Source organism: Barbus barbus, assembly GCF_936440315.1.
Source record: "Barbus barbus genome assembly, chromosome: 45".
Classification (NCBI taxonomy): Eukaryota; Metazoa; Chordata; class Actinopteri; order Cypriniformes; family Cyprinidae; genus Barbus; species Barbus barbus.
In genome coordinates this window covers 2,567,615-2,594,177 of record NC_136723.1, presented here as the reverse complement: position 1 = coordinate 2,594,177, position 26,563 = coordinate 2,567,615, and the positions used below count along the sequence as shown (strand labels likewise).

Here is a 26,563-nt window from a genome sequence, read left to right as displayed (position 1 = left end):
TCTGCTTACAGACAGGAGGTTAAGGAGCTGGCTGTCTGGTGCAGTCTTAACAACCTGGAGCTGAACACGCTCAACTGTGGAGATGATCGTGGACTTCAGGAGAAACCCCCTGCTCTCCCCCCACTCACCATCATGAGCAGCACTGTGTGGAGTCATTCAGATTCCTGGGCACCACAATTTCTCAGGACCTGAAGTAGGACAATCACATTGAGTCCATTGTGAAAAAGGCCCAGCAGAGGTTGTACTTCCTTCGCCAGCTGAGGAAGTTCAACCTGCCACAGGAACTGCTGAAACAGTTCTACTCTGCCATCATTGAATCCGTCCTCTGCACTTCAATAACTGTCTGGTTCAGCTCAGCTACCAAATCTGACCTCAGAAGACTACGGAGGGTAGTCCGGACTGCTGAGCGAATCATTGGTACAGCCCTCCCCACTCTCCAAGAACTGTACTTATCCAGAGTGAGCAAAAGGGCTGGTAAAATCACTCTGGACCCCTCACATCCAGCACACTTCCTCTTTGAACTGTTACCGTCTGGTCGACGCTACAGAGCTCTGAGCACCAGAACGACCAGACACAGGAACAGTTTCTTCCCTCAGGCAATCCATCGCATGAACACTTGACATTAAACATGGAACACATAACACTATTATATATTATTTATTCACCACACATACTTTTTCATTTAAAATTTGCACACATCAGACCTGTACACACACAATTGTCTATGTTATATATTGTGTTTTTGCTGTTTTGTACATTGCCTGTTTGTATATTTGTATATTATTCTATATATTATTACCTGTGTCCTGTCCTGTTGCTGTCTTTCTGTTGCACTGTAGAGCTTCTGTCACTACAACAAAGTCCTCGTATGTGTAAACGTACCTGGCCAATAAAGCTCATTCTGATTCTGAATTACAGTGCTATAGAGTGTAAAAAAGATACAGAGCTAGAATGTGACTAATCAGAAAACCAATCAATGATTGCCTTAAACAGCACAGTTACTTGCAAACGTGTTAAATGGAGAGAGTGTAATTTTTTTTCAATTAGTTTTAGTGGAGTTAAGATTTACATGGTCATATTTCCAGAAATGTACAAGCAGTTATTGAAAACACCTTTTGATTTATATATGTGTGTGTGTGTGTGCAGCTTCGCCATATGGAACACCATGATGGGAACATCTATATTAAGTATGCCATGGGGCATAAAACAAGTAAGTTTACGTTGTTCTTGTGAATTTCCTTTCCTCACTGCAGGCTGTTATGAAGACAAATAATTTTTTGCTCTGTTTATAGGCTGGTTTCACTCTGGGCATCATCATTATTGTTCTTATGGGCCTGCTGACGCTCTACTGCTGCTACAGAGTATTAAAGTCCACAAAGTCCATTCGTAAGCCAACCACATGACCGCTCTCAAATAAACCGTCATTCATTCACATTTTTTTACAGCTCCAATACAAAAGGCTCAAGTTATGAGAGATACAGTGACTCAGTGTAGCTTTTAGACATGCATTATTTGGTTAAATAGATCTTTATACCATTCTCAGTTTAATGTGCAACGAGGGGCGTTATGCACCTAATGACAGTTTTGGTACTTCTTTTTGTGACAGACAGGATAATCCAGGGCTAGTAAGTTTGTTTGATACGCAAGAGTTCAGATCCTGATTAATACAGTTCCTATATTCATTTTCACATAAGCTGGTCTTGCTTAAATGTTAGAAATCTTTTTGTTTCTTTATTTGTGAAGACAACCTCAGGAGTTGCTGCTAGATCTGTTTTTATATGCATGTTCCTACAATATTGCTAAAAAATCTCTATGGAGCAAATGAATGGGATGTTGATTTGTGTACCCCTGCGTTCTATGATATTTCCACTATTGCACCACAGCAGCAGGTGTTTAACGTGAGTCCTGTGTAACCCGCAGCTCTGTCTTTGCAGCGTATGTAGACACTTCAGACTGGGAGTTTCCTGATGTGTGTAAATATTACTTTGGGGGATTTGGAAAGTGGTCGAGTCTTGTTTTCTCACTGGTGTCACTGATTGGTGCTATGGTGATCTACTGGGTCCTCATGTCCAACTTCCTGTTCAATACAGGAAAATTCATTTACAGTAAGTGTTTGTTCTCCTCACCATTCCTCATTTGTTCTGCTGTCCATTAAATGATGGACTGTTGATGTTTTCTGGGTATGTCTGTGTATACGTAACTGCTTGTATATTTCACATCCACAGACTATGTTCACAATGTCAGCACATCAGATGGTTTTGGCACGAATGGGACAGACAGAGGTGAGTGGACACAAGGATCCATTAATATTGTAGGCTTTTTCACACTTCTGCATTAGAAAAGTAAAGCTTCATATAGTAGTGTAAAATAACTCAACAGATGACAATGTCCACAGCACAGGGTTATTGTGATTTACTGATGTATGATCCATCAGATGTTTCATCACAACACATCAAGCACAGGTTTCAATCAGTTGTGTATGATGATATGTCATGATTTAAATGGAAGCGCTCAAGACATGCTGTATGTGTATACACGATACTTCAGAGTTGAATCAGCTTTTTATTAAAGAAATGCAAGAATAGCAAACAAACAACATATTGTGTTAAGGAGCAATAAAATTGGATGAGGTTATACTTCTCATAAAACATTACGCGTGAAGACAAATCGTAATGAAGTACAAATTCAAAAGGAATAATGATAGCATTGCTTTCATGCACTTACTTTACTTCCCAATACAGTCATCACATGTTAGTTCAAGTTGAGGTTGTTAAATTAATAAATTAATATTTTCAGGCCAGATTCGATTATTCAAAAATATCTGTTTTTATCATCTTAATTGTGTAATATCCTCTGGGTTTGAGTGCATTGATTGGATAGCATTATATTGTAGACGAGATTAGAGATTAATCACAATAAATTTAATAATAAAAACAATAATATTAAAAATAAAATTAAAACTGTGTGTGTATATATATATATATATATATATATATATATATATATATACACACACACACACATATATTTATATATTAGTGCTGTCAAACGATTAATCGCATCCAAAATAAGTTTTTGTTTGCATAATGTGTGTACTGTGTATATTTATCAAAGACTTTGATATTTATTATGTATATATAAATACACTCATGGATGTATATATTTCAGAAAAATATGTTGTTTATATATTAAATATATTCATTTATTTAAAATATATACTGTATCTGTGTATTTATATATACATAATAAATATACACAGAACACACATGTATATTATGCAAACAAACTTTTATTTTGATGTGATTAATCGCGATTAATCATTTGACAGCACTAATATATAATATGCGTGTGTGTGTGTGTGTATGTATATGCATGGGCAGATTCTCCTCTATACTTTTAATTTATTTCATGACTGTATTGAGTGACACAGGCACCGCTGACGATCTCTTTGCTTACATAATGTTTCATGTTAAGATGGAAGATTACACGTATGATGGGCATTGCGTAAGGCTAAATAATTATTATTATTATTAAGACTAATTGCTCTGAAGTCATGAGCCTGGTCTCATGTCCAGTGGTATCCAATGGTTTGAATTTTTTTCACAAAATGCTACATTTTTTTGTTTTTAATGAAACTTGGTCAGTCTGTATCTTGGTAATGCTTCTGCTTATTGAAATAACTTCAAGTGTAAGAAAAAAAGTTAAATTTGGTTAAATATATACTCATAACTTTTGAACTGATTTGCCTAAAATGTCAGTTTGTAATACTAGTCCAGTATTGGAATCAATTGATTTTTATTTTTATTTTAGCTGTTGAAGCTGCATTTCATGTGCTCGACCCTTTAAAGTGTTCATTATTTCAGTTCAGTATGACAGCGTGTGTTTCTCTGGTCTCTTTCACTAGTGATATGTCCATATCCAAATTTGGATCCAGATGGGAACCGTACTCTCCAATACTATGTGAGTGAGAACAGCACAGGACAGATGTTTGATCGCTGGTGGAGTAAAACCAACACCATCCCGTTTTACCTCATCGTTCTGCTGCTGCCGCTGCTCAATTTCCGCTCCGCTTCCTTCTTCGCCAGGTTCACCTTCCTAGGTATGGCCTTTATTTTCCCAGCTAGAGTGGTAATATTTCTGCTTTGACTGGGATGAACAGCAGCTTGTTTTGATCAGTGTCTTCTACCATGGTCCTGCTGTGTAAGAGGCTTTCATTGGTTTTCACAGGCACCTTGTCAGTGGTTTATCTCATCTTTTTGGTCACATATAAAGCCATTCGACTGGGCTTTCACCTGGAGTTCCACTGGTTTGATTCATCAACTTTTTTTGTTCCAGGTAAGGGAATCTTTTTTCTTTTTAATCATGCAATGTCATGAAATCACCTGTAAACTCATTTTAAAGGGATAGTTATGGTTCTTGATTTATCTTCACATAACTTACAAACTGCAGTGAACTTTACAAAGCTAAATGTCCTGCCACATCGTAACCCATCTACAGTGTTGTGTAGAGGAAGTGTTGTTCATCCATAAAATAAAAAAAGATGAATGTAAATGTTGTAAAAGATTCAAAAACCTATTTTTAACTTTCACCCCGTTTGCGACTGACTTTAAGAAAAAAAAAATTATCCAATGATTGATTTAATAAATTGTATGGCATTTTAAATGATTAAATGGCCATTACCAGTGCAAAATCAGGCATTTTGCAAACGTCGTTTCTCTTGTTGTGAATTAGCACTTACTGTTCTCTGTGTAACGTGTGCTTGTGGATGATCTCTGATTTAGAGTTCAGATCGCTGTTTCCTCAGCTGAGTGGGGTTCTCACGCTTGCTTTTTTCATTCACAACTGCATCATCACGCTTATGAAGAACAACAGACATCAGGAAAACAACGTGAGTGTTCTCAGCCTGTCCACATCACTGTATTATTACTGACTCAAAACATCATTTCTGTCCTCGTGGGATTAGTTTCAAAAGACAGTGTTTTACTTTGTACAAAGGGAAAATGGAGATGAGTCATCGTGGTCAAGACACATCGTGTGTGTGTGTCTGTCTGACTGACTGACTGTGTGTGTCTGTCTGACTGACTGACTGTGTGTGTCTGTCTGACTGTGTGTGTGTGTCTGACTGACTGTCTGTGTGTGTGTGTGTGTGTGTCTGTCTGACTGACTGTCTGTGTGTGTCTGACTGACTGTCTGTCTGTGTGTGTGTGTGTGTGTGTGTGTGTGTCTGTCTGACTGTGTGTGTGTGTGTGTGTGTCTGTCTGACTGTGTGTGTGTGTCTGACTGACTGACTGTGTGTGTGTGTGTCTGTCTGACTGTCTGTGTGTTTGTGTGTGTGTGTGTGTGTGTGTGTGTGTCTGTCTGACTGTGTGTGTGCCTGTCTGTCTGTCTGTGTGTCTGTCTGTGTCAAGTCAATATTATTTGTATAGCGCTTTTAACAATGCAAATTGTGTCAAAGCAGCTTTACATCGGCTTCATATAAAGCTGGGTGGCTTTATATCAGCTTTACAGTATTTAGACAGGGAATTAGTTTGTCGAAATAGTGTTATTCTCCTCTGGCCAGACAAAATCAGCAGTTTAAATCTAGGCACTGTTGGCAGGTGCGGGATCTGTCGTTGGCGTACCTGCTGGTGGGGTTAACATACCTCTATGTGGGCGTGCTGATCTTTGCTGCTTTCCCATCACCACCGCTGTCTAAAGACTGCATCGAACCAGTAAGACTGAGCATTCCCTGCAGCTCTAATATCAACATTTTCAAAATAAGCTGTTTGAGGTGCATTCATTCATATTGACATGGTCTCTTCTGTTATAGAACTTTCTGGATAACTTCCCCAGCAGCGATGTCCTGGTGTTTGTAGCGAGGACTTGTCTTCTGTTCCAGATGACCACGGTGTATCCTCTGCTGGGGTACCTGGTGCGAGTGCAGCTTATGGGGCAGATCTTTGGGGACCATTATCCAGGGTGAGCAATAGTTGTGTACAGGGGTTAAATTGGGATTTGTTATGTGGGGGGCTCTGTGGTTTCTGGCTTTTGAGGGGTGCACATATGTATGCAAAGCCTACAAAATCAATTAACAAACAATTAACAATTATATCAATTGACAAACTGTAAAGTATAACAAGTTGAGAAAGCCCTCTGTTATGAACACTAAAATGCTGATCCAAATCATTCTAGAAGCTGGCAGTGTGCAAAGCTACATCTGTCTGCAGGATTTTTTAAATCAAATGTAAGACCTTTTTTTTAGGCCTGCAAAAATGTATTTCAAAATAAAAATGTTACCATATGAGCAGGGTAGGGCAATGTCTATGGTAACATATTAAACTGTAAAATGACTGTAAAAACATGATTTAATTACAGGTCAGATACAGGTTTTCACAAAAACAAAAAATATATCTAAAATGATAAACCTCACATTTCAGACTTTAAACCATTTTTTAAGAAAAGAGATGAGTGAGAAGTATAAATTATTATATTAATTTAAAACAGGGTTATATGATGGCGGGAAACAGCAGACAGGCTCATTGAAAATCCAATTTGATTCTGTGCCTGGAACGTCAAAATATAAAGGTTTACCCAGAGACGTCTGTAAACAAAGCAGTGAACTCATGAACACTACTTTATCAGATAAGTTTAAAAATGCAATCGAAACTTTTCTGAAGACACTCGGTTCCTTTCAGCGATAGGCTACATGTCACATCACTTCTCAAAACTAAAAAAAGTGTTTAAAACTGTAGCCTAGGTTATAATGTTGATAATGTACGAGGAAAGTCCTCTGAGTTACCAAGGTAAGCCTATGTGCCCAATTTAACCCCTGGTTGTGTATAATGAGCAATGAAGTGAAAGGCGCATTTGACACACCTGCAAATCTTTTGTTTCAAATCAGTGCTTTGTTACCAAATTTATTTTTCTTTTTTTTTTCAAACAAGGCTTAGTTACTTCATACTGTTATTTTCAAATGTCAGCAGTTTAATGTTGAGGGAGTTTATCTCAGTTGAAACCTTAAACCAGTATTAAAACAGTTTGAAGGTCAGTTTTTATCATTTCAGTGGAATTCTGCTTGTAAAAGTGTTGCAGGTCTGTTTGTGGCACTTACAAAAAATGCTATATTTAATGGTATTTACTGATTATAGATTACACTTTAAAGACAGGACTTGCCGGAACATGTCAATATGTTGGCTGTATTCTTACTGCATTTACATGGCTTTAACCAGCAGATGTCCTCAGCGAGTAGACTATCAGTTGCTTCAAAAGGATTCAGTGTTTTGCTTCTCCTGTCTGGTCCGTGCACGTTTTGATAGTTTGTTTTTCAATTTGAAATGAAATTTAAAAAAAATTTTTTTTCATTTGTTAAATGAAACTATTTATTTCATTTGTTCACGGGTAGAAAACGGATAAACGACTTCAAAATTAGTTTTCCTCTTGTGGGCAGTCGTGACACGCCCCTTTCCGCTGATTGGCCAACCAAATCTGAGCCTGTGACGTTCATTCAGCAAAATAATAGTCCTCTGCTTAAAAAATAAAAACAAAATAATAGTCCTCTGCTTAAAAAATAAAAATAAAATAATAGTCCTCTGCTGCTGTATGGGGCAGGTTCCGATCGGGCTTTCCTGTGTAATCTAATGCATTTCACAGAAATATTAACTTCAGAAAGGTTAATCAGCACCCAGCCTGTTTTATTTAGCTGTGCGCAGAGTTAAATCTGTATGGTGAAGCAGCGCTACCCATAAACGGCGCAGAATGGATGAGAAGATTAAAAATAAAAACAATTAAAGGGGTCCCCCAGATATTTTTTTAGTAAAAAATAACTGTGACAAATCTGATTAAGCTCCGGCAGTTAGGATACGATCCATTTCGTTAATTATTTACTGTCATTCATGTGAACGAAGTCTGTTTTTAGGCTGTCAAAATGTAAATATCTCTTCTACAACATCTCTATAGACTGCTAAGCGCATGACCTCATTTAGGGGCTGTTTTGTCGGCAAGAGAAATCTTATAACTGACTTTTTTTGATAGGTAATTTTCTCTTTTTCTATCTTTCTACTATATTTATCCACTCCTTGTCGGAGCTTTTGTATCTTACCTACAAATATTTTAAAAGTGCACTCATTTTTCATTATTAATTTTTTAAAACATTTTACACATTTACATTTAATCATTTAGCAGATGCTTTTATCCAAAGTGGTTTATGAGTCCTGTGACAAGTCTGTAATTATACCTGATCATTAATTATTAGTCTATATTTAGGATTATTGCAAAGTCATCAAAACTGGCGCATGGCATCAGAACTACCCAAAATGTCAAAAATGAATCCAAATGATCGTGCAAGACATTGTTTGATGTATGCATGCAGTCATTCAAACTCATTAGTGAAGTCTCCACCTGGTGGCACAAAGGGACAGCTGGCACCATTGCTCCGACTGGAATGTTCACTAGTAAATGAAGATTGAATAGAATCAAATCAGTTGCTACTGAATTTGACAGTGATACCCTCCAGTAAGTTTATTTTTTTAAGCAGAGGACTATTATTTTGCTGAACGAACTGATGACGACGTCACGGGCTCAGATTTGGTTGGCCAATCGGCGGAAAGGGGCGTGTCACGACCGCCCACAAGAGGAAAACAAATTTTGAAGTCGTTTATCCATTTTCTACCCGTGAAACAAAAAAACGAAAATCGAGCCAAAATCAAATTTTCATTTTTTTTTTTAACAAATGAAAAAACGACCTTCTTCATTTCAAACTGAAAAACAAACTATCAAAATGTGCACGGTCTCTATAGCTTTGACACATTCACTGAAACAAATGAGAACTGAATCTTTAAGTCTTCTTGGCTGTAACGACTGACTGTTTGGTTGAAATGAAACGCAAGAGACTGAATTATTGTCATCACTTTTGAATAGTAAAGCACATTTTAACAAATAGCTGAGAGAAAATGATCACTGCACCCATGTTTTTGTCCTTCACTAAAATGCATTTTTGATATGTGCGTTGCACATTATGGAACAAAAGAGGAAAATTATATTATTAATGTAAGAGTAAGTGGCCTTGTCCTTTTTAGAAGGTGCTTTTTCATAGTTATTCATAACATCATGTGGCATTTAAAATGCTCAAGTGCGTTGATGAAAGGTCTGTTTGAGATTCAGTCTGACTCTGTACACTATTCATCTTTATATTGGGTGTGTTAACCCTTCAAACGACGGTACTTATATTTGTGAAATATTTCAAATGTATTCAAATTACACATTCGCACATAATTTCAGTTAGGGATGACCGATATTGGATTTTTGCCGATATATCGGTATTGTTTTTACAAAACATTACAAAACCCCATGAAAATGCTTATACTAACCATTATATATAACCATTTCTCAGATTGCTATGCATTGGAGTTGGAAACAGTGCTTGTAAATCATATAGTATGAGCAGAACACTGACGTGCCCTGTATATTTAAAGGATGATCTCAGGTTTGTCTGTGTAAAATGTATTGACATTATTGATGCCTCGTCTTTCCATTCCTAGTTTCCTTCATGTGTTTATTCTGAACATCCTTGTTGTGGGAGCTGGAGTCCTAATGGCCAGGTTTTACCCCAACATCGGCTCCATCATCAGGTAAGTGACTGTTTTAAAACAGGAACCTGGCGTCTGGACAGAGCCTGTGTGTATCCAGCAGTGCTGTGAATGATTTGCATTGAACTCTCTCTTCTCTGCCAGACTTCAGTAATGATACTACTGTCTCCATAGTTGAGTTTCCACATTCAGTTTTGTCCTGTTTATCTCTGTGGAGCTGCTTTGACACAGTCTGTATTGTATAAAGTGGCTTTGTAAATGTTGGTTTCCTCGCAGGTATTCGGGGGCCATATGTGGCTTGGCTCTGGTGTTTGTGCTTCCCTCTCTGATCCACATGATCTCGCTGAAGCGCAGAGGTGAGTTACGCTGGCCCTCTGCCGTCTTCCACGGCTTCCTCATGCTGCTCGGGGTGGCCAATCTGTTCGGCCAGTTCTTCATGTAGCACGCTGTGCCTTAAATGACCCGCACGTCGTCTGCGTTTACCTGATGGAAGAGGAACTCGGCGAGTTGGGAACGGTTCCTTGGGTGCTTCTCACAGGAATGAAGTTGTAGGACTGGAAGTACAAACAATACTAATCAAGTACCTACGGATTTCATTACAAAAACTCACTCAAAGGCACAAAACGTCTTATTTTTTACATTTTTAAAAGGGTTTAATTAAAGCTATGCCTTTATCATATTGCTTTTTACAGCTTAAAAAGCTATTTCAGCAGGAATTCGATCGTTTAATTGTTTTTAAATGTATTTCAGTTTTCTTAAGAATCGCTAATCATCATCTTACATCAAGATTTGCTTCCTCGCTCTGAAGTTGAAACATTACTGAATGCAGAGTGAAGACACTTGTTACATGAAATGAGCAGGGTTTTTACAATTTTTTTTTTTTTTTTTATTACTTAATGTACTGAACACCAGTGAATTCTGCATAAACTAACTTTTCAATTATTCACATCCAAAATCAAGTTCTCAAAATATTAGGATGTTGCTAAAGAAAGCAGATGCAGATATAGTCAGTGTGCAACAGAAATGCAGTCTGAACCCAGGCCATACTGTGACAGTGTTGTATAAATGTTGTGAAATGTAACCTGCATACGGTAATTAATGGATACATAAAGGGAAACAAAAGTCTCTAGATTTGTTTCAAGCTAAATGTTCTGGAAAACTGAATCTGAGTGTACTGACTGTGTGAGTTTGTCACTTTATGAAATAGGTGCATATCGATAAGGGAAGCTTAAATTTGCTCACTTTTGTGAGATTCCAAAGCTTAAGTCACTTTGGAGTGTTTGTAAATGTACATTTACGTAAGTTTCTGTCTTGAATGAAATTGAAATTAAATTCTGACCTCTCTGTATTGGATGTTTAGTTTTTTTTGCAAATTGTGCAAAGTGCAAATTGAACCCAGCTCTGTTAAAACCTATAAAAATCCAATATTGTGTTGTCAACAGAGGGCGTTTCCTTCATAATGGTTTCCATTCATTTAAAAAGTGCTGAATGTTTTTAAGGAAAATGTCAATCATACGAGTACGTTTTCATATCACAGGCAAGCATTTTATTATAAAAGAGGAACAAAACTACATGGTTTTAAACTTATGTTGTAATTAAAAAGAATAAACACTTGGAATTTTTGCTTTGTACATCAATAATAATTTCCGGTACCATCTGTGATGGTTTGTTTTAAACTGACCAGCTAGTTCGTATACAGAAGAAAAAGATAATTGTATCAATTCCTGAAATGTCTTATAAAAATAGACTTTTCAGTTTCACTTCATCTTTTCTGAGTTTCATCTGTTCTGTTACACAAAGGAACAGTGTCATGTTTTGGGATGGAAAATTGTGGCTAATGTTTGATTTAAACTTAATAAATTCAATACTTTTAAAAAAGGGTGATTATGAAGTGTGACGATGCCTATAAACAGAATTGTGTCATGGCAGATATGTGGTTATGAATGTTACCCTGGGTTTCACAGACAAGGCTTAAGCCTAGTCCTAGACTAAAATCTAAGTCTGAGCTGTTTCAACTGAAAGACACTTGCTCTGACTGATCTTAAAATATATCAGTGCCTTTGTTTTGCCTTTACGATGCACACCAGTACGTTTATAAAAATTACTTAATATCCTAATTGAACTATGGCCTAATCCTGGCTTAGTTTAAGCCCTGTCTATGAAACCGGGCCCAGTGTGTTTGCAGTGCTGATGACGGTGTGAAGGCACAGGTTCTCCTCTCTTGTGTTTGTTGCGTTCAGGTGAAGAGATCTATGTAATCAGCTGCGGCCGCTCTCTGTCCACACGCGCTCCGCAGATACTCCTCCTCTCCAGACGAGCTCAGCGGCTCCACCTGGGGCCAGACAATATAGAGTTAAACATGGGGGCAGTAGAGCACAGACACACATCAATCCAACTTTAAAACCAATATACTGTGTGAAGACTGGTATAATTACACATATTCACCTTTTTCCTATGCCCCATGATGCTTTGCCTAAATTATGGGAGTAACCTCTGTTAAACTGTATAGAATCAGTTAATATTTCCCTGTGTGAACGCAATAATCATCATTTTCAAAAACTGGGTACAATGAGGTGACATTAATCTACTTCATCCTTCAACAGACTGTGAACCACAACAATCTCTATTATTTCTGCAGCAGTAAATATCATAAATCTGCAGTAGCCCCAATACGTTGCCTTAATCGAAAATGTTAATTAACTGGACCATTTAATGATTTCTGTCATGACAGACAATAAAAATTGTATTTATCTGCTTTAGAAACATTCCAGTAAACACTTTATTTTAAGGTTCAGTTCTCGCAATTAACAAACCAGTAACTATGGCTTTTGCCTCAATAAACTGCTAATTAATAAACTGCCGAAAAAATGGCGCCGCTGATGGCAGCTATTGTGCGTTGCTCCTCCGTGTTTGTATTGTTTTTGTTTGTTTTTCCTGTTTTTTGTTTTTCAAATAAGATCAGCTTTACCAGGGATGATCTGCTGAACATTCGGCAGAACACACCACAAAATCTTCTACCGGTTTTTGATTTTTCGGACGTTTTGCTGGACATTGTAGTTGGCGGAGCCATAGCTCTGGTCAAACGCTACAGGAGGCGCAGACGGGGAAAGCGAGCCGGCGCGCTCGTGAAACTTCGTCAGCGCGGATTTAGAACGGCGTTACCTAGCATCCATCTGGCGAATCTCCGCTCTCTACCCAACAAAACGGACGAACTCCTTCTGCTCTCCCGGACAAACAAGGACTTTTCTAACTCTGCTGCTCTATGTTTCACGGAAACCTGGTTGAATGGCGACATACCGGACAGCGCGATCCATCTGCCTAATTACCAGCTGATAAGAGCAGATCGGGACACAGAATCAACGGGGAAATCGCGCGGCGGCGGGACATGCTTTTACATCAATGAGAGGTGGTGTACAGATGTAACTTTGTTAAAGAAGATGTGCTGTTCAGATCTAGAAACGCTCTTCATTAACTGCAAGCCGTTCTATTCGCCGCGGGAGTTCTGTTCATTCATTCTCGTGAGTGTTTACATTCCACCGCAAGCGCACGTGAGCACAGCTCTACAGAAACTCGCTGATCTGATCACAGAGAGTGAACAACAACACCCGGACTCTGTTTTAATCATTCTCGGGGACTTTAATAAAGCAAATCTCTCCCGTGAACTGCCAAAATACAGACAGCATGTTACATGTCCCACCAGAGACAGTAATATATTGGATCACTGTTACACAACAATAAAGGACGCATATCACTCGGTTCCACGAGCAGCTTTAGGACTCTCTGATCACTGTTTGGTTCATCTTATTCCATCCTACAGGCAGAAACTTAAGTCTGCGAAGCCTGTATTAAGATCTGTTAAAAGATGGACTAACGAAACAGAGCGGGATTTACAAGCCTGTTTCGACCTGACTGATTGGACTGTTTTTGAAGCTGCGGCAAATGACCTGGACGAGCTCACAGAGACTGTAACATCTTATATCAGTTTCTGTGAGGACATGTGCATTCCTACCAGGACTCATCTATTCTACAACAATGACAAACCATGGTTCACTGCCAAACTCAGACAGCTCCGTCAGGCCAAAGAAGATGCTCACAGAAAGGGGGATAAAGTCTTGTACAAACAGGCCAAATACACACTGGAAAAGGAGATCAGAGTGGCAAAGAGGAATTATTCTGACAAGCTCAGGAACAAATTCTCTTCCAGCGATCCGGCTTCAGTGTGGCTAGGATTAAAGGACATCACCAGCTACAAAACACCACCCCCCAGCACTCTGGAGAATCAACACCTGGCAGACGACTTAAACGAGTTCTTTTGTCGTTTTGAACGATCACCCCACACCCGCCCAGAACACCCCTCCACACAACCATTCACACCTCCAGCAACCCCTCTCTCCCCCACACCTACAATTCAAATCAGCGAAGACGATGTGTGCCAGGTCTTCAGGAAAAACAAAAGAAGGAAAGCACCTGGTCCAGATGGTGTGTCACCAGCCTGCCTAAAAATCTGTGCTGAGCAGCTGGCCCCCATCTTCACACAGATCTTCAATAGATCACTGGAGCTGTGTGAAGTCCCCTCATGCTTCAAACGCTCCACCATCATCCCCGTCCCAAAGAAACACAAAATTACTGGACTTAATGACTACAGACCTGTGGCACTAACGTCTGTAGCCATGAAATCATTTGAAAGACTGGTTTTGGCTCATCTGAAGGACATCACTGGACCCTTACTGGACCCCCTGCAGTTTGCCTACAGAGCAAACAGGTCTGTGGATGATGCAGTCAACATGGGACTACACTTCTCCCTGCAGCATCTGGACAGACCAGGGACTTATGTGAGGATCCTGTTTGTGGACTTCAGCTCTGCTTTTAACACCATTATCCCGGAAACCCTTCAAAATAAACTAACTCAGCTCTCCGTCCCCACCTCCGTCTGCCAGTGGATCAACAGCTTCCTGACAGACAGACAGCAGTTAGTAAAGCTTGGCAAATTCACATCCAGCACTCGAACCATCAGCACTGGAGCTCCTCAGGGCTGCGTACTCTCCCCACTGCTCTTCTCCCTCTACACCAACGACTGCACATCTAAAGACCCCTCTGTCAAGCTCCTGAAGTTCGCAGACGACACCACACTGATCGGCCTCATCCAGGACGGTGACGAGTCTGCTTACAGACAGGAGGTTAAGGAGCTGGCTGTCTGGTGCAGTCTCAACAACCTGGAGCTTAACACACTCAAAACGGTGGAGATGATCGTGGACTTCAGGAGAAACCCCCCTGCTCTCCCCCCTCTCACCATCATGAACAGCACCGTGACTGCAGTGGAGTCATTCAGATTCCTGGGCACCACCATCTCTCAGGACCTGAAGTGGGATATTCACATTGACTCCATTGTCAGGAAGGCCCAGCAGAGGTTGTACTTTCTTCGCCAGCTGAGGAAGTTCAACCTGCCACAGGACTTACTGAAACAGTTCTACTCTGCCATCATTGAATCCATCCTCTGCACCTCAATAACTGTCTGGTTCAGCTCAGCTACCAAATCTGACCTCAGAAGACTACGGAGGGTAGTCCGGACTGCTGAGCGAATCATTGGTACAACCCTCCCCACTCTCCAAGAACTGTACTTATCCAGAGTGAGCAAAAAGGCTGGTAAAATCACTCTGGACCCCTCACATCCAGCACACAACCTCTTTGAACTTTTACCATCTGGTCGACGCTACAGAGCTCTGAGCACCAGAACGACCAGACACAGGAACAGTTTCTTCCCTCAGTCAATACATCTCATGAACACTCAATAAATAAACGTAGAACACACAACTAATACATTATCCATTCACCACACTCACTTATTTTATTTTCTCATTTCTAATTTGCACATACTTGACCTGTACATACATAGTCGCCTATATTATATATTGTGTATTTCTTTTTTTGTTTTTGCTGCTTGTACATTGGTCATTGGCTATTTCCTGTTATTTTGTTTCATTACCTGTGTCCTGTCCTGTTACTGTCCTTCTGTTGCACTGTGGAGCTTCTGTCACTACAACAAATTCCTTGTATGTGTAAACATACTTGGCCAATAAAGCTCATTCTGATTCTGATTCTGATTCTGATTAGCTGCTTATTAATATTTAGTGCAGTAGTAGTTAAGTTTAGGTATTGGGTGGGATTAGTGATGTAGAATATGCTCATGCAGAATATGTGCTTTATAAGTAATAAACAGACAATATGTTATTAATAGGCATGCTAATAAGCAACTAGTGAGAATTGGTCCCTATACTAAAGTGTTACTGGATTACAAGTGAAAAGGGAGATCATTACATTTTAAAGCATCCATTTAAAAACAAACCTGATACGTGAGGATTTGGGGAGAACAACAAGAGCATCTTAATGCAAATTATTCACAGGATATTGTGTAAATTAAATCGGGAGAGCACAAATGTGCAGGATATGTTGTGGTGATGGCGCAGTGGATAAGACACATGCCTTTGGTGTGAGAGACCCGGGTTCGAATCCACTGTGAGACACCAATGTGTCCCTGAGCAAGACACTTAACCCCTAGTTGCTCCAGAGGCGTGCGACCTCTGACATATATAGCAATTGTAAGTCGCTTTGGATAAAAGCGTCAGCTAAATGAATAAATGTAAATGTTGTCTTCAAATTGTTACAGTGGAATAAAATAATCATGAGGAAAAGAACGCAGTGGGTTGAAAAGAGAAATGTGTAAATAATAATGAATAGTTGTGCAGTGATTTGTGTTGGTTGTGAATGTTGTATGGTATGGGAATGTGACTTTCTTTCTTGTTTTGTCTTGTGTGTGGAATGTGCTCAGCGTGACCCCGGTCTATTGAAATGACTTTACTCTGCAGGTCGGTTCACTCTCCGCCTTTGACTGGCATGCATGCTGACATTTCCTGTTAACAGAGGCGCCAAACTCATGCTTTCTGTGATCATCATTGCTGTGTTTACTAGCACATATGTGACCCTGGACCACAAAACCAGTCTTAAGTCGCTGGGGTATGTTTGTAGCAATAGCCAAAAATACATTGTATGGGTCCAAATTATCCATTTTTCTTTTATGCCAAAAATCATTAGGATATTAAATAAAGATCATGTTCCATGAAGATATTTTGTAAATTTGCTACCGTAAATATATCAGAATGAGAATGAGCTTTATTGGCCAAGTATGTTTACACATACAAGGAATTTGTTGTAGTGACAGAAGCTCCACAGTGCAACAGAAAGACAGCAACAGGACAGGACACAGATAATAAAAGAATAACAACAATTAACCAAAAGGCAATGTACAAAGCAGCAAAAACACAATATATAATATAGACAACTATGTATGTACAGATCAAGTAAAATTAGAAATGAGAAAAATAAAATAAGTGAGTGTGGTGAATGGATAGTGTATTATAGTTGTGTGTTCCACGTTTATTTATTGAGTGTTCATGAGATGTATTGACTGAGGGAAGAAACTGTTCCTGTGTCTGGTCGTTCTGGTGCTCAGAGCTCTGTAGCGTCGACCAGACGGTAACAGTTCAAAGAGGGAGTGTGCTGGATGTGAGGGGTCCAGAGTGATTTTAGCAGCCCTTTTGCTCACTCTGGATGAGTACAGTTCTTGGAGAGTGGGGAGGGTTGTACCAATGAGTCGCTCAGCTGTCCGGAGTACCCTCCGTAGTCTTCTGAGGTCAGATTTGGTAGCTGAGCTGAACCAGACAGTTATTGAGGTGCAGAGGATGGATTCAATGATGGCAGAGTAGAACTGTTTCAGTAAGTCCTGTGGCAGGTTGAACTTCCTCAGCTGGCGAAGAAAGTACAACCTCTGCTGGGCCTTTCTGACAATGGAGTCAATGTGAATATCCCACTTCAGGTCCTGAGAGATGGTGGTGCCCAGGAATCTGAATGACTCCACTGCAGTCACAGTGCTGTTCATGATGGTGAGTGGGGGGAGAGCAGGGGGGTTTCTCCTGAAGTCCACTATCATCTCCACAGTTTTGAGCGTGTTAAGCTCCAGGTTGTTAAGACTGCACCAGACAGCCAGCTCCTTAACCTCCTGTCTGTAAGCAGACTCGTCACCGTCCTGGATGAGGCCGATCAGTGTGGTGTCGTCTGCGAACTTCAGGAGCTTGACAGAGGGGTCTTTAGATGTGCAGTCGTTGGTGTAGAGGGAGAAGAGCAGTGGGGAGAGTACGCAGCCCTGAGGAGATCCAGTGCTGATGGTTCGAGTGCTGGATGTGAATTTGCCAAGCTTTACTAACTGCTGCCTGTCTGTCAGGAAGCTGTTGATCCACTGACAGACGGAGGTGGGGACGGAGAGCTGGGTTAGTTTATTCTGAAGGGTGTCTGGGATGATGGTGTTATATCAAAACTTAATTTTTGAATAGTAACATGTATTGCTTAGTACTTCATTAAGACAGATTTAAAGGCGATTTTCTCTTTTTTTTTTTTTTTTGCATCCTCAGATTCCAGATTTTCAAATAGTTGTATCTCAGCCAAATATCGTTCTATCCTAACAAACTTATTTATTCTGCTTTCAGATGATGTATAAATCTCATTTTTAAAAAAAATTGACCCTTATGACTGGTTTTGTGGTTCAGGGTCACATTTATGGTCGTAACAGATCTCTGTGGGTCATAGGAGCATCTCCTTTATTCCACATACAGTACATAAAGAACATAATTTATGGATTCACTGCAAGTGCATTACATTTATACAGTGTTCCCTATATTGTATTCTCTAAAATACCTATAATATAATCTAAAATAATTTTAATGTAGCATGACATGGTAACTCAGAGTCGAGCATAACTGTAGTACGATTGCCACAAATCATCTAATGTGTGGAGACGTGAAAATGTAGAAGCAACAATCAGTTCATAAATGTAAAAACATGAAGACACCTGTGAATTTATTTATGGTGTATTTTTTATGTAAATCTGGTCACGCATTTGTAAATAAAAATAATAATAATTCATATACAGTGGGGCAAATAAGTATTTGATACACTGCCGATTTCTCAAGTTTCCCCACTTACAAAGAATGGAGATTCAACAAAAGAATGTTTTGAATAATTAATTAACATTTTATTGCATGAAATAAGTATTTGATCACCTACCAACCAGCAAGAATTCTGGCTCTCACAGACCTGTTAGTTTGTCTTTAAGAAGCCCTCCTGTCCGCCACTCATTACCTGTATTAATTGCACCTGTTTGAACTCGTTACCTGTATAAAAGACACCTGTTCACACACTCAATCAATCAGACTCCAACCTCTCCACTATGGGCAAGACCAAAGAGCTGTCTAAGGACACTAGGGACAAAACTGTAGACCTGCACAAGGCTGGGATGGGCTACAGGACAATAGGCAAACAGCTTGGTGAGAAGGAAACAACTGTTGGCGCAATTATTAGAAAATGGAAGAAATTCAAGATGACTGTCAATCTCACTCGGACTGGAGCTCCATGCAAGATCTGGCCTCGTGGAGTATCAATGATCCTGAGAAAGGTGACGGTTCAGCCTAGAACTACACGGGAGGACCTGGTCAATGACCTGAAGAGAGCTGGGACCACAGTCTCAACGGTTACCATTAGTAACACACTACACCGTCATGGATTAAAATCCTGCAGCGCGCGCAAGGTCCCCCTGCTCAAGCCAGCACATGTCCTGGCCCGTCTGAAGTTTGCCAAACACCATCTGGATGATGCAGAGGAGGCATGGGAGAAGGTCATGTGGTCAGATGAGACCAAAATATAACTTTTTGGTATAAACTCCACTCGCCGTGTTTGAAGGAAGGATGAGTACAATCCCAAGAACACCATCCCAACCGTGAAGCATGGGGGTGGAAACATCATGCTTTGGGGGTGCTTTTCTGCAAAGGGGACAGGGCGACTGCACCGTATTGAGGGGAGGATGGATGGGGCCATGTATCACGAGATTTTTGGCAACAACCTCCTTCCCCACAGTAAGGGCATTGAAGATGGGTTGTGGCTGGGTCTTCCAGCAAGACAATGACCCCAAACACACAGCAAGAGCAACTAAGGAGTGGCTCCGTAAGAAGCATTTCAAGGTCCTGGAGTGACCGAGCCAGTCTCCAGACCTGAAGCCAATAGAACATCTATGGAGGGAGCTGAGACTCTGTGTTGCCCAGCGACAGCCCCAAAACCTGACAGATCTGGAGAAGACCTGTATGGAGGAGTGGACCAAAATCCCTGCTGCAGTGTGTGCAAACCTAGTCAAGAACTACAGGAAACACCTGACCTCTGTCACTGTAAACAAAGCTTTCTGTACCAAATATTAATTTCTATTTTTCTATTGTATCAAATACTTATTTCATGCAATAAAATGGAAATTAATTATTCAAAAATCATACAATGTGATTTTCTGTTTTTTTATATATATATTCTGTCTCTCACAGTTGAGGTGTACCTACGATTAAAATGACAGATCTCTCCATTCTTTGTAAGTGGGAAAACTTGAAAAATCGGTAGTGTATCAAATACTTATTTGCCCCACTGTATATACTGGTTTTATTTTCTGAACATGAATTATTAACCCAATTTTAAATCGTATTTTGTTTATGTAATAATATTATAATACTGTTCAGACTGCATAACTACTGTATTATGTTATGTAATCAAATTACAAGTACATTTAAAATATCGTAGTCTATTACTAGGCCATTTTGAGTGCTGCTGTCATTAGCATTGTAAATGCATCATTTTTTGCTTTAATCTAATTTGTAAAGAAATAAATATTAAAATAGGAAAAACAGTGTGCTTTTTAGAGCTGTCCTCTATGCCAAGATCTACTACTAAAGATAATGTTTAAATTTTTTTTATTTTTTTTGTCCACCCGAAGAAATAAAATCCAGAAACGGTTTTGGATTCTTCTGACCCAATTTAATCCGTTTCCCCAGGAGCAGTGCGTGATGTACAGCACATTTACCTCATGATACTCCACCAGTTCACAGAGCGAGCTGAATCTGATCTGGTCTCCCAGCAGCATGTAGCAGTTCTCTGAAGCATCGATCAGCAGGTGCTTGGTTCCCTCACTGCATCTGTAGGAAAGCACATATCCAAAGATCCTCTCGCTGACACGCACCAGGAAGAACCCGGGCTCGCCCTCGGCCAGCAGCGCCTCGGCCTGTTCACGGGATATTATACCTGCAGGGAACATCAGATTATGTGTATGACTGGAAATCCAGCAGCAATCTGACAGTTAATGTGTACGCTGTATGAATGCAGATTTTACAGGAAAGTTTTGGAAACATAATAGGTTACAGATTACAAGTTACCCTGTTTAAAATGTAATAATAGTAACGTAACTCATTACATTTGATTACTTTTCTCACAACTGTTAATCATTTTCAAACATTTAGAGCAGGCAGGGTTAACCTCAACACTGATTACTGTCAGACTTTCAAAGTTCTTCATCACTTGAATTAAGATTATCATCATTTAATTTTAAAAGCACAACCACCACAAAATCTTCTTGCTTTGAGTTCATTCTGAGGTTAAATCCAGATTTAAAATCATAACAAGAAACCATTTATGATGCTGTTTTTGAAATCAAATCTTTGCATAGCTACGACAGGAAACACTGGCATCTAACAATGCCTTGGAAAAACAGTTCATCTTAAAAAATAAAACATTTACAAAAACTCAAATAGGAAATAAAACAGTTATCGAATAAGCATGTCTCATATTTCAGAGCAGTCAATGCAATTTGGGAAAGAAATCAAATCTGTAAATCTGTATGTGTGTGAAAATATTCTGATGTAACCCCCTTTGCAATCGTTAACATGTTCATAAGTAACTGTAATTTAATGACACAATATTTTCTTAGTAACTATAACAGATTACAGTTACATGTATTTTGTAATTAAATGATGTCATTCCCTTAAGTTACATGTAGATAGTTACTCCCCAACACTGGTAACCACAATAACATTTACAACATTTCTGACTGATTGATCTATTTATTTTGGAGAAATGTTGCTGGTATTTGACAGATATTAGTGAAGCAAGTGTTGGGACAGTCCTGGACAGTCAAAAAGAGTCAAGAGCATTGACCCACACACTGTCCAATCAGAAAACTGGCCAATCCAAAATGCTCTACGAGATAAGGTCTAGATTGAGAAGTGATGGATTATAGTCTGTGTTTTTCTCACCGTGAAACCAGGGTGCGATCCGGCTCTGGTCGCGCTGGAATCCGGCTCTGAGCGGCAGCTGTTCCTCCTTGAACCAGCGAATAATATGATCTCGACTAGATGTTGACAGCGAGCGCCGCATGCCACCCTTCCTGTCAATCACAGCATAACAGACATTTGATTTCTCTCATATAGGCCTGTTTATTAAAGACCTGGATCACAACCCCAGAACTGAAGCTCTGTGAAAGGATATTTAACATTGTCCTTCACATAGTTCATATTTAGCCTGTTAAACATCTTTAATGTTCATAACAGGAAAACGTAAATATTAAAATACTGGCAACGCATTTGCACATTTGCATGATGTGTTGAGGGGAAAACCCATAACTGCACAAACAAGTCTGCAGTATGACATTGCTCAGATGAATATGACACCTGAATGAATAGATGTGACACAGCTATGATCAGTATATCACTATTAATAGCTCTATCAAGAGAGAAAGGCCACATTCCAGTTTTCCCAGAGTCAAAGTCTCGCATAACTTTCTGATTACTAATGAATAGATTGTATTATACAGATTATATTTATATCGAATGCAGCAGTGGGTGAAAAAAAGTACAATATTTTACATCACAATACTGTAATCAATATTCTCACATCAAGATTAATATTTGAGTTGCATGCATATTTTTGTAAAAAAAAAAAAAAAGCAGACTGACCAGCATTCAGAGCACCTGATTAATGAACATATTACTGCATTCATTCCACAATAAATCAAGCTCAATAATTTATATTCCACTAAAATCCAAAAATATTATACAAATTATAATAAAAAAATAAAACATTTACCACTACACTACAGGTAAGATTGATTGATTTAATTTAATTTTAAGAAATTACTACTTTTATTCGCAAAGGACACATAAAATTAATCACAAGTGACAGTAAAACCATTTATAATATTACAAAAGATTCCCGTTATTTTGAACATTTTGTTAAAGAATCCTAAAAAAAAAATATTTCAAAATATGCAGCCTTGGTGCCTTAAAAACATTTTTAAAAACTCTTACAAACCCCAAATGATGGTGTCTACACTAAATATAAAAAATGTCTACATCATTACATCTTGACAATTCAATACTGGTTTAATTGTGCTTACATGCACATGAATTTCAGACAAAATTCTGTTGTTGTTGTTCTTTTTGCTAAACCTAAATAAGATGACTGACATAATCTAAATTATATGTAATTTAGACACTTTATATCCACTTTTTGCAATAATATTTGCATGTCCAAATGAAATGGAAAGCATTTCTGGAGTGAGGAGAATGATTCCATACAAGCATGAACGGAAATCAATATACAGACGAGTGAAAGCACCATAAGAGTCCCATGACCTACACTTGGCCTTTGATCGCACCTTCAGTGTGCTATTATCAAGAACATGATTGAGCATGAATAAGGTTCAATTACTGTCATACTACACAATTACAACAAAAGAACTCAAATAAATGTCAAGAGCAAGCCTTTCCAGTATTTCCACAAGAGAACAGAAGGAAAAGAAGAAGCAGTTTACAGTTCAGGGATATGCTGAGTACAACAATAGCATATAAACTTTTTCCGAATAAATTTGACCATTTTTTTGACCAAATGATGTGCATGTAAACCTGGCCATTATGATCGGTGATTACGATCTTTCAAACCACCAGTGCTTCTGTATCAGCCCTTCTTTATTATTCAGTTACTGCCACACAAATGAAGAAGGCTCTCTCTGATGTGCAGCATATCAGGTGACTCACCGGCTGATAGCACTGCTGTTGTTTGTGGTGTTTCTGGGTTTGGGTTTGGGTGGAGGGGCTGGATTCGTGCTGCCGAAGGCCTTTGTCACGGCCGCTACACGTCCTCTTTCCAGAGCTTTAACTGAGCGCCTGCGGTGGTCCTCAATAGTCTGCTTGGCCAGAGATCGTCTGCGAAAGTCTGCAGCTTTTGACTTCTGCACTGGAACCACATGCAAAACCACACCGGTTATGCCTTTCATTTATGCATGACTGAGAAAATAACAGCACAAACAGAGCCAAAGAGAACAAAACATCCCTTCTCAGACAACAACTCTCATGTGTCAGCTCCTCTCCAAATAACAAGCTATTGTTTTTTGTGTAATTCTCAATATTGTCTGATGATTTTCAGTAGAGTCTTATTAGGTCACACTTTATTTTAAGGTCCAATTCTCACTACTAATTGAATTTTTCCCCAATAAACTCCTAATTTGCATTTTATTAATAGTTAGTAAGGTACTTGTTAAGTTTAGGTATGGGGCGGATTAAGGGATCTAGAATATGATCATGATCAATTCGTAGCAGTGAATGAAGAGGTATCATATCAATCACAAGTGCAGTACGGAGTAACTCAAGGCTCAGTACTAGGGCCGTTACTGTTCACGCTTTACATGTTACCCTTGGGAGATATTATCAGGAAACACGGTGTTAGCTTTCACTGTTATGCTGATGATACTCAGCTCTATATTTCTTCTCGACCCAGTGAAACACACCAAATTGAGAAACTAACGGAATGCATAGTCGATATAAAAAACTGGATGACGAATAATTTCTTACTGCTAAATTCTGAAAAAACAGGTGTTAATTATCGGACCTAAAAGCCCCACATGTAATAACCTAGAACACTATCTAACACTTGACGGCTGCTCTGTCAATTCTTCTTCAAGGGAAGTCGTGGCCTAATGGTTAGAGAGCTGGACTTGTAATCCAAAGGTTGCAGGTCCGGCAGGGATTGTAGGTGGAGGGAGTGAATGTACAGCGCTCTCTCCACCCTCAATACCACGACTGAGGTGCCCTTGAGCAAGGCACCGAACCCCCAACTGCTCCCCGGGCGCCGCATCATAAATGGCTGCCCACTGCTCCGGGTGTGTGTTCACAGTGTGTGTGTGTGTGTTCACTGCTGTGTGTGTGTGTGTTCACTGCTGTGTGTGTGTTCACTGCTGTGTGTGTGCACGTTGGATGGGTTAAATGCAGAGCACGAATTCCGAGTATGGGTCACCATACTTGGCTGAATGTCACTTCACTTTTTTCACTTCACTTCTTCATCAGTTAGGAACCTAGGTGTGCTGTTTGATAGCAATCTTTCATTTGAAAGCCATGTTTCTAGCATCTGTAAAACTGCGTTTTTCCATTCTGTCACAGAGGGAGTTTTGTTTCCTTGCCGCTGTCGCCTCTGGCTTGCTCAGTTGGGGACACTTCATTTCTAGTGATTATCGTCAATTTGATTTAGCAGATACTATTTAAACTAAACTGATCTATGACATCTCTGAATTCAATAATGAAATGCCTTAACTGAAAATGTAGTGTTTAATCTTATTTTTATACATTACTGACACTCTATCCTCCAATCTGATACTGTTAAGTGCTTTGACACAATCTGTTTTGTTAGAAGCGCTATATAAATAAAGCTGACTTGACTTGACTCAACGACTCCCAAATGATTTGTTTAAGAATACATTTTTCCAAATCTGCATTGATTGGTCGATTTCATTTAAAGCAGTGTTTGTGAGCTTTTACTGCTCCAAAAGTGGCACCTAGTGGCAAAGAATGAATTTGCACTTTCATTCAGACCAATGCGAAAAGACCGACAAGTGGGCGTCAACATGAAACAGCTTGGGATTCGTTTTAAAAATGACTCGTTTCAATGATTCAGAGTCGACTCTTTCTTTTGAGAGACTGTCCGCTGTCGCCTCTGGCTTGCTTAGTTGGGGACACTTCATTTCCAGCGATATTATTTTACATTATTGACACACTATTTTCCTTTTTTGATATTGTGCAGTTGCTTTGACACAATTTGCATTGTTAAAAGCGCTATATAAATAAAGGTGACTTGACTTGACAATAACTTTACACACGGTGAACTTTCAGATGTAAAACTTTGCAGGATGTTTTCATTCACTTAGAGCTGTGTTACACACCGCATGAAAGCTCATTTTCAAAAATCCATAATAGGGGCACTTTAAGATCTAATTAGTAATTGATGAAATGTGTAGATTGTATGGTTGCAGTTTTCTTTACATGTCTTCTGCCACTCCTTGTCCTCCTCCTCACGAGTGTGTTTAGTGCCCTGCACCTCCTTCAGGCTGATGTAGATCTGCTGTTTCCTCTCCTGCTCCAGCCTCCTCAGCTCCTCCTCAGCCTTACGCCTCTCCTCCAACTCCAGTTTCTGACAAAGAACAAGCCGCCAGGTCAGGACAGACCCAAAACATTTGCCTCTTCATTTGTTTAAAAGCAAAGACTGGGGAGCGTCAGTGTTTGTGCGTCGGCAGCACCTTGAGTTCCTCCACCGCTCTCCTCTGCTGGACCTCCTGCTCTGACAAAACCACCTGCTCCGGTTCCAGATGCAGGCCAGAAAAGCGCTTCTCCAGCTCAGCCTCTTTCTTAGCCCTGTACGTGAAAACACAAAAACACGCATAGGTTATTAGTCATTAATTATTCACAGAACTGAACAGGAATTAGTGACTGTGAATGTCAACAAGAACATTCATAATAATAATACAGACAGGTAAATTCCTTCACCAAGACATAAGTGCTCCTGTTCACACAATGCAAAAACGAAATTCCTTGTGCTTACTGTCTAGAACATATTCTTTAAATTAGGTATGTGAAAAGAAGCCAAACGAGCTTTTCTGTGTTTTCCATGATGTGAAAACCAGGCAGCTATCAATTTGTGTTGGATTTATGTCCATATTTCATACTACAGTTGCACATCATAAACAGTTAACTAACAGTTTGACTGGATAACAGCAGGCATTTACCTCACACCTTATATTCAACAGATGCCTCTTTTGTTACTTT

The 26,563-nt window shown here is 39.4% G+C and overlaps 2 protein-coding genes across 3 annotated transcripts in view; one reads left to right on the top strand and one right to left on the bottom strand.

Annotated features, from left to right (window-relative positions):
- LOC306863730 (neutral amino acid transporter 9-like) overlaps positions 1–11,435 on the top strand; it is an 18,087-nt gene extending 6,652 nt beyond the window's left edge. Inside the window, exons 5-15 of the mRNA XM_079407249.1 lie at positions 1,147–1,210; positions 1,293–1,386; positions 1,935–2,105; positions 2,226–2,282; positions 3,905–4,099; positions 4,228–4,335; positions 4,782–4,888; positions 5,598–5,711; positions 5,810–5,958; positions 9,516–9,605; positions 9,840–11,435. Of these exons, the coding sequence (XP_079263375.1) occupies positions 1,147–1,210; positions 1,293–1,386; positions 1,935–2,105; positions 2,226–2,282; positions 3,905–4,099; positions 4,228–4,335; positions 4,782–4,888; positions 5,598–5,711; positions 5,810–5,958; positions 9,516–9,605; positions 9,840–10,005 (1,315 nt within the window). The 3' untranslated portion in view covers positions 10,006–11,435. The remainder of the gene's footprint in view (positions 1–1,146; positions 1,211–1,292; positions 1,387–1,934; positions 2,106–2,225; positions 2,283–3,904; positions 4,100–4,227; positions 4,336–4,781; positions 4,889–5,597; positions 5,712–5,809; positions 5,959–9,515; positions 9,606–9,839) is intronic.
- Positions 10,455–26,563, bottom strand: part of LOC306863731 (SH2 domain-containing protein 4A-like) — a 19,225-nt gene continuing 3,116 nt past the window's right edge. For both annotated transcript variants that reach the window (XM_079407250.1, XM_079407251.1), the window contains exons 4-9: positions 26,038–26,152; positions 25,784–25,931; positions 23,510–23,708; positions 21,731–21,861; positions 20,506–20,723; positions 10,455–11,895 (exon numbers count right to left, since the gene is read on the bottom strand). In XM_079407250.1, the coding sequence (XP_079263376.1) occupies positions 11,800–11,895; positions 20,506–20,723; positions 21,731–21,861; positions 23,510–23,708; positions 25,784–25,931; positions 26,038–26,152 (907 nt within the window). In that variant the 3' untranslated portion in view covers positions 10,455–11,799. The remainder of the gene's footprint in view (positions 11,896–20,505; positions 20,724–21,730; positions 21,862–23,509; positions 23,709–25,783; positions 25,932–26,037; positions 26,153–26,563) is intronic.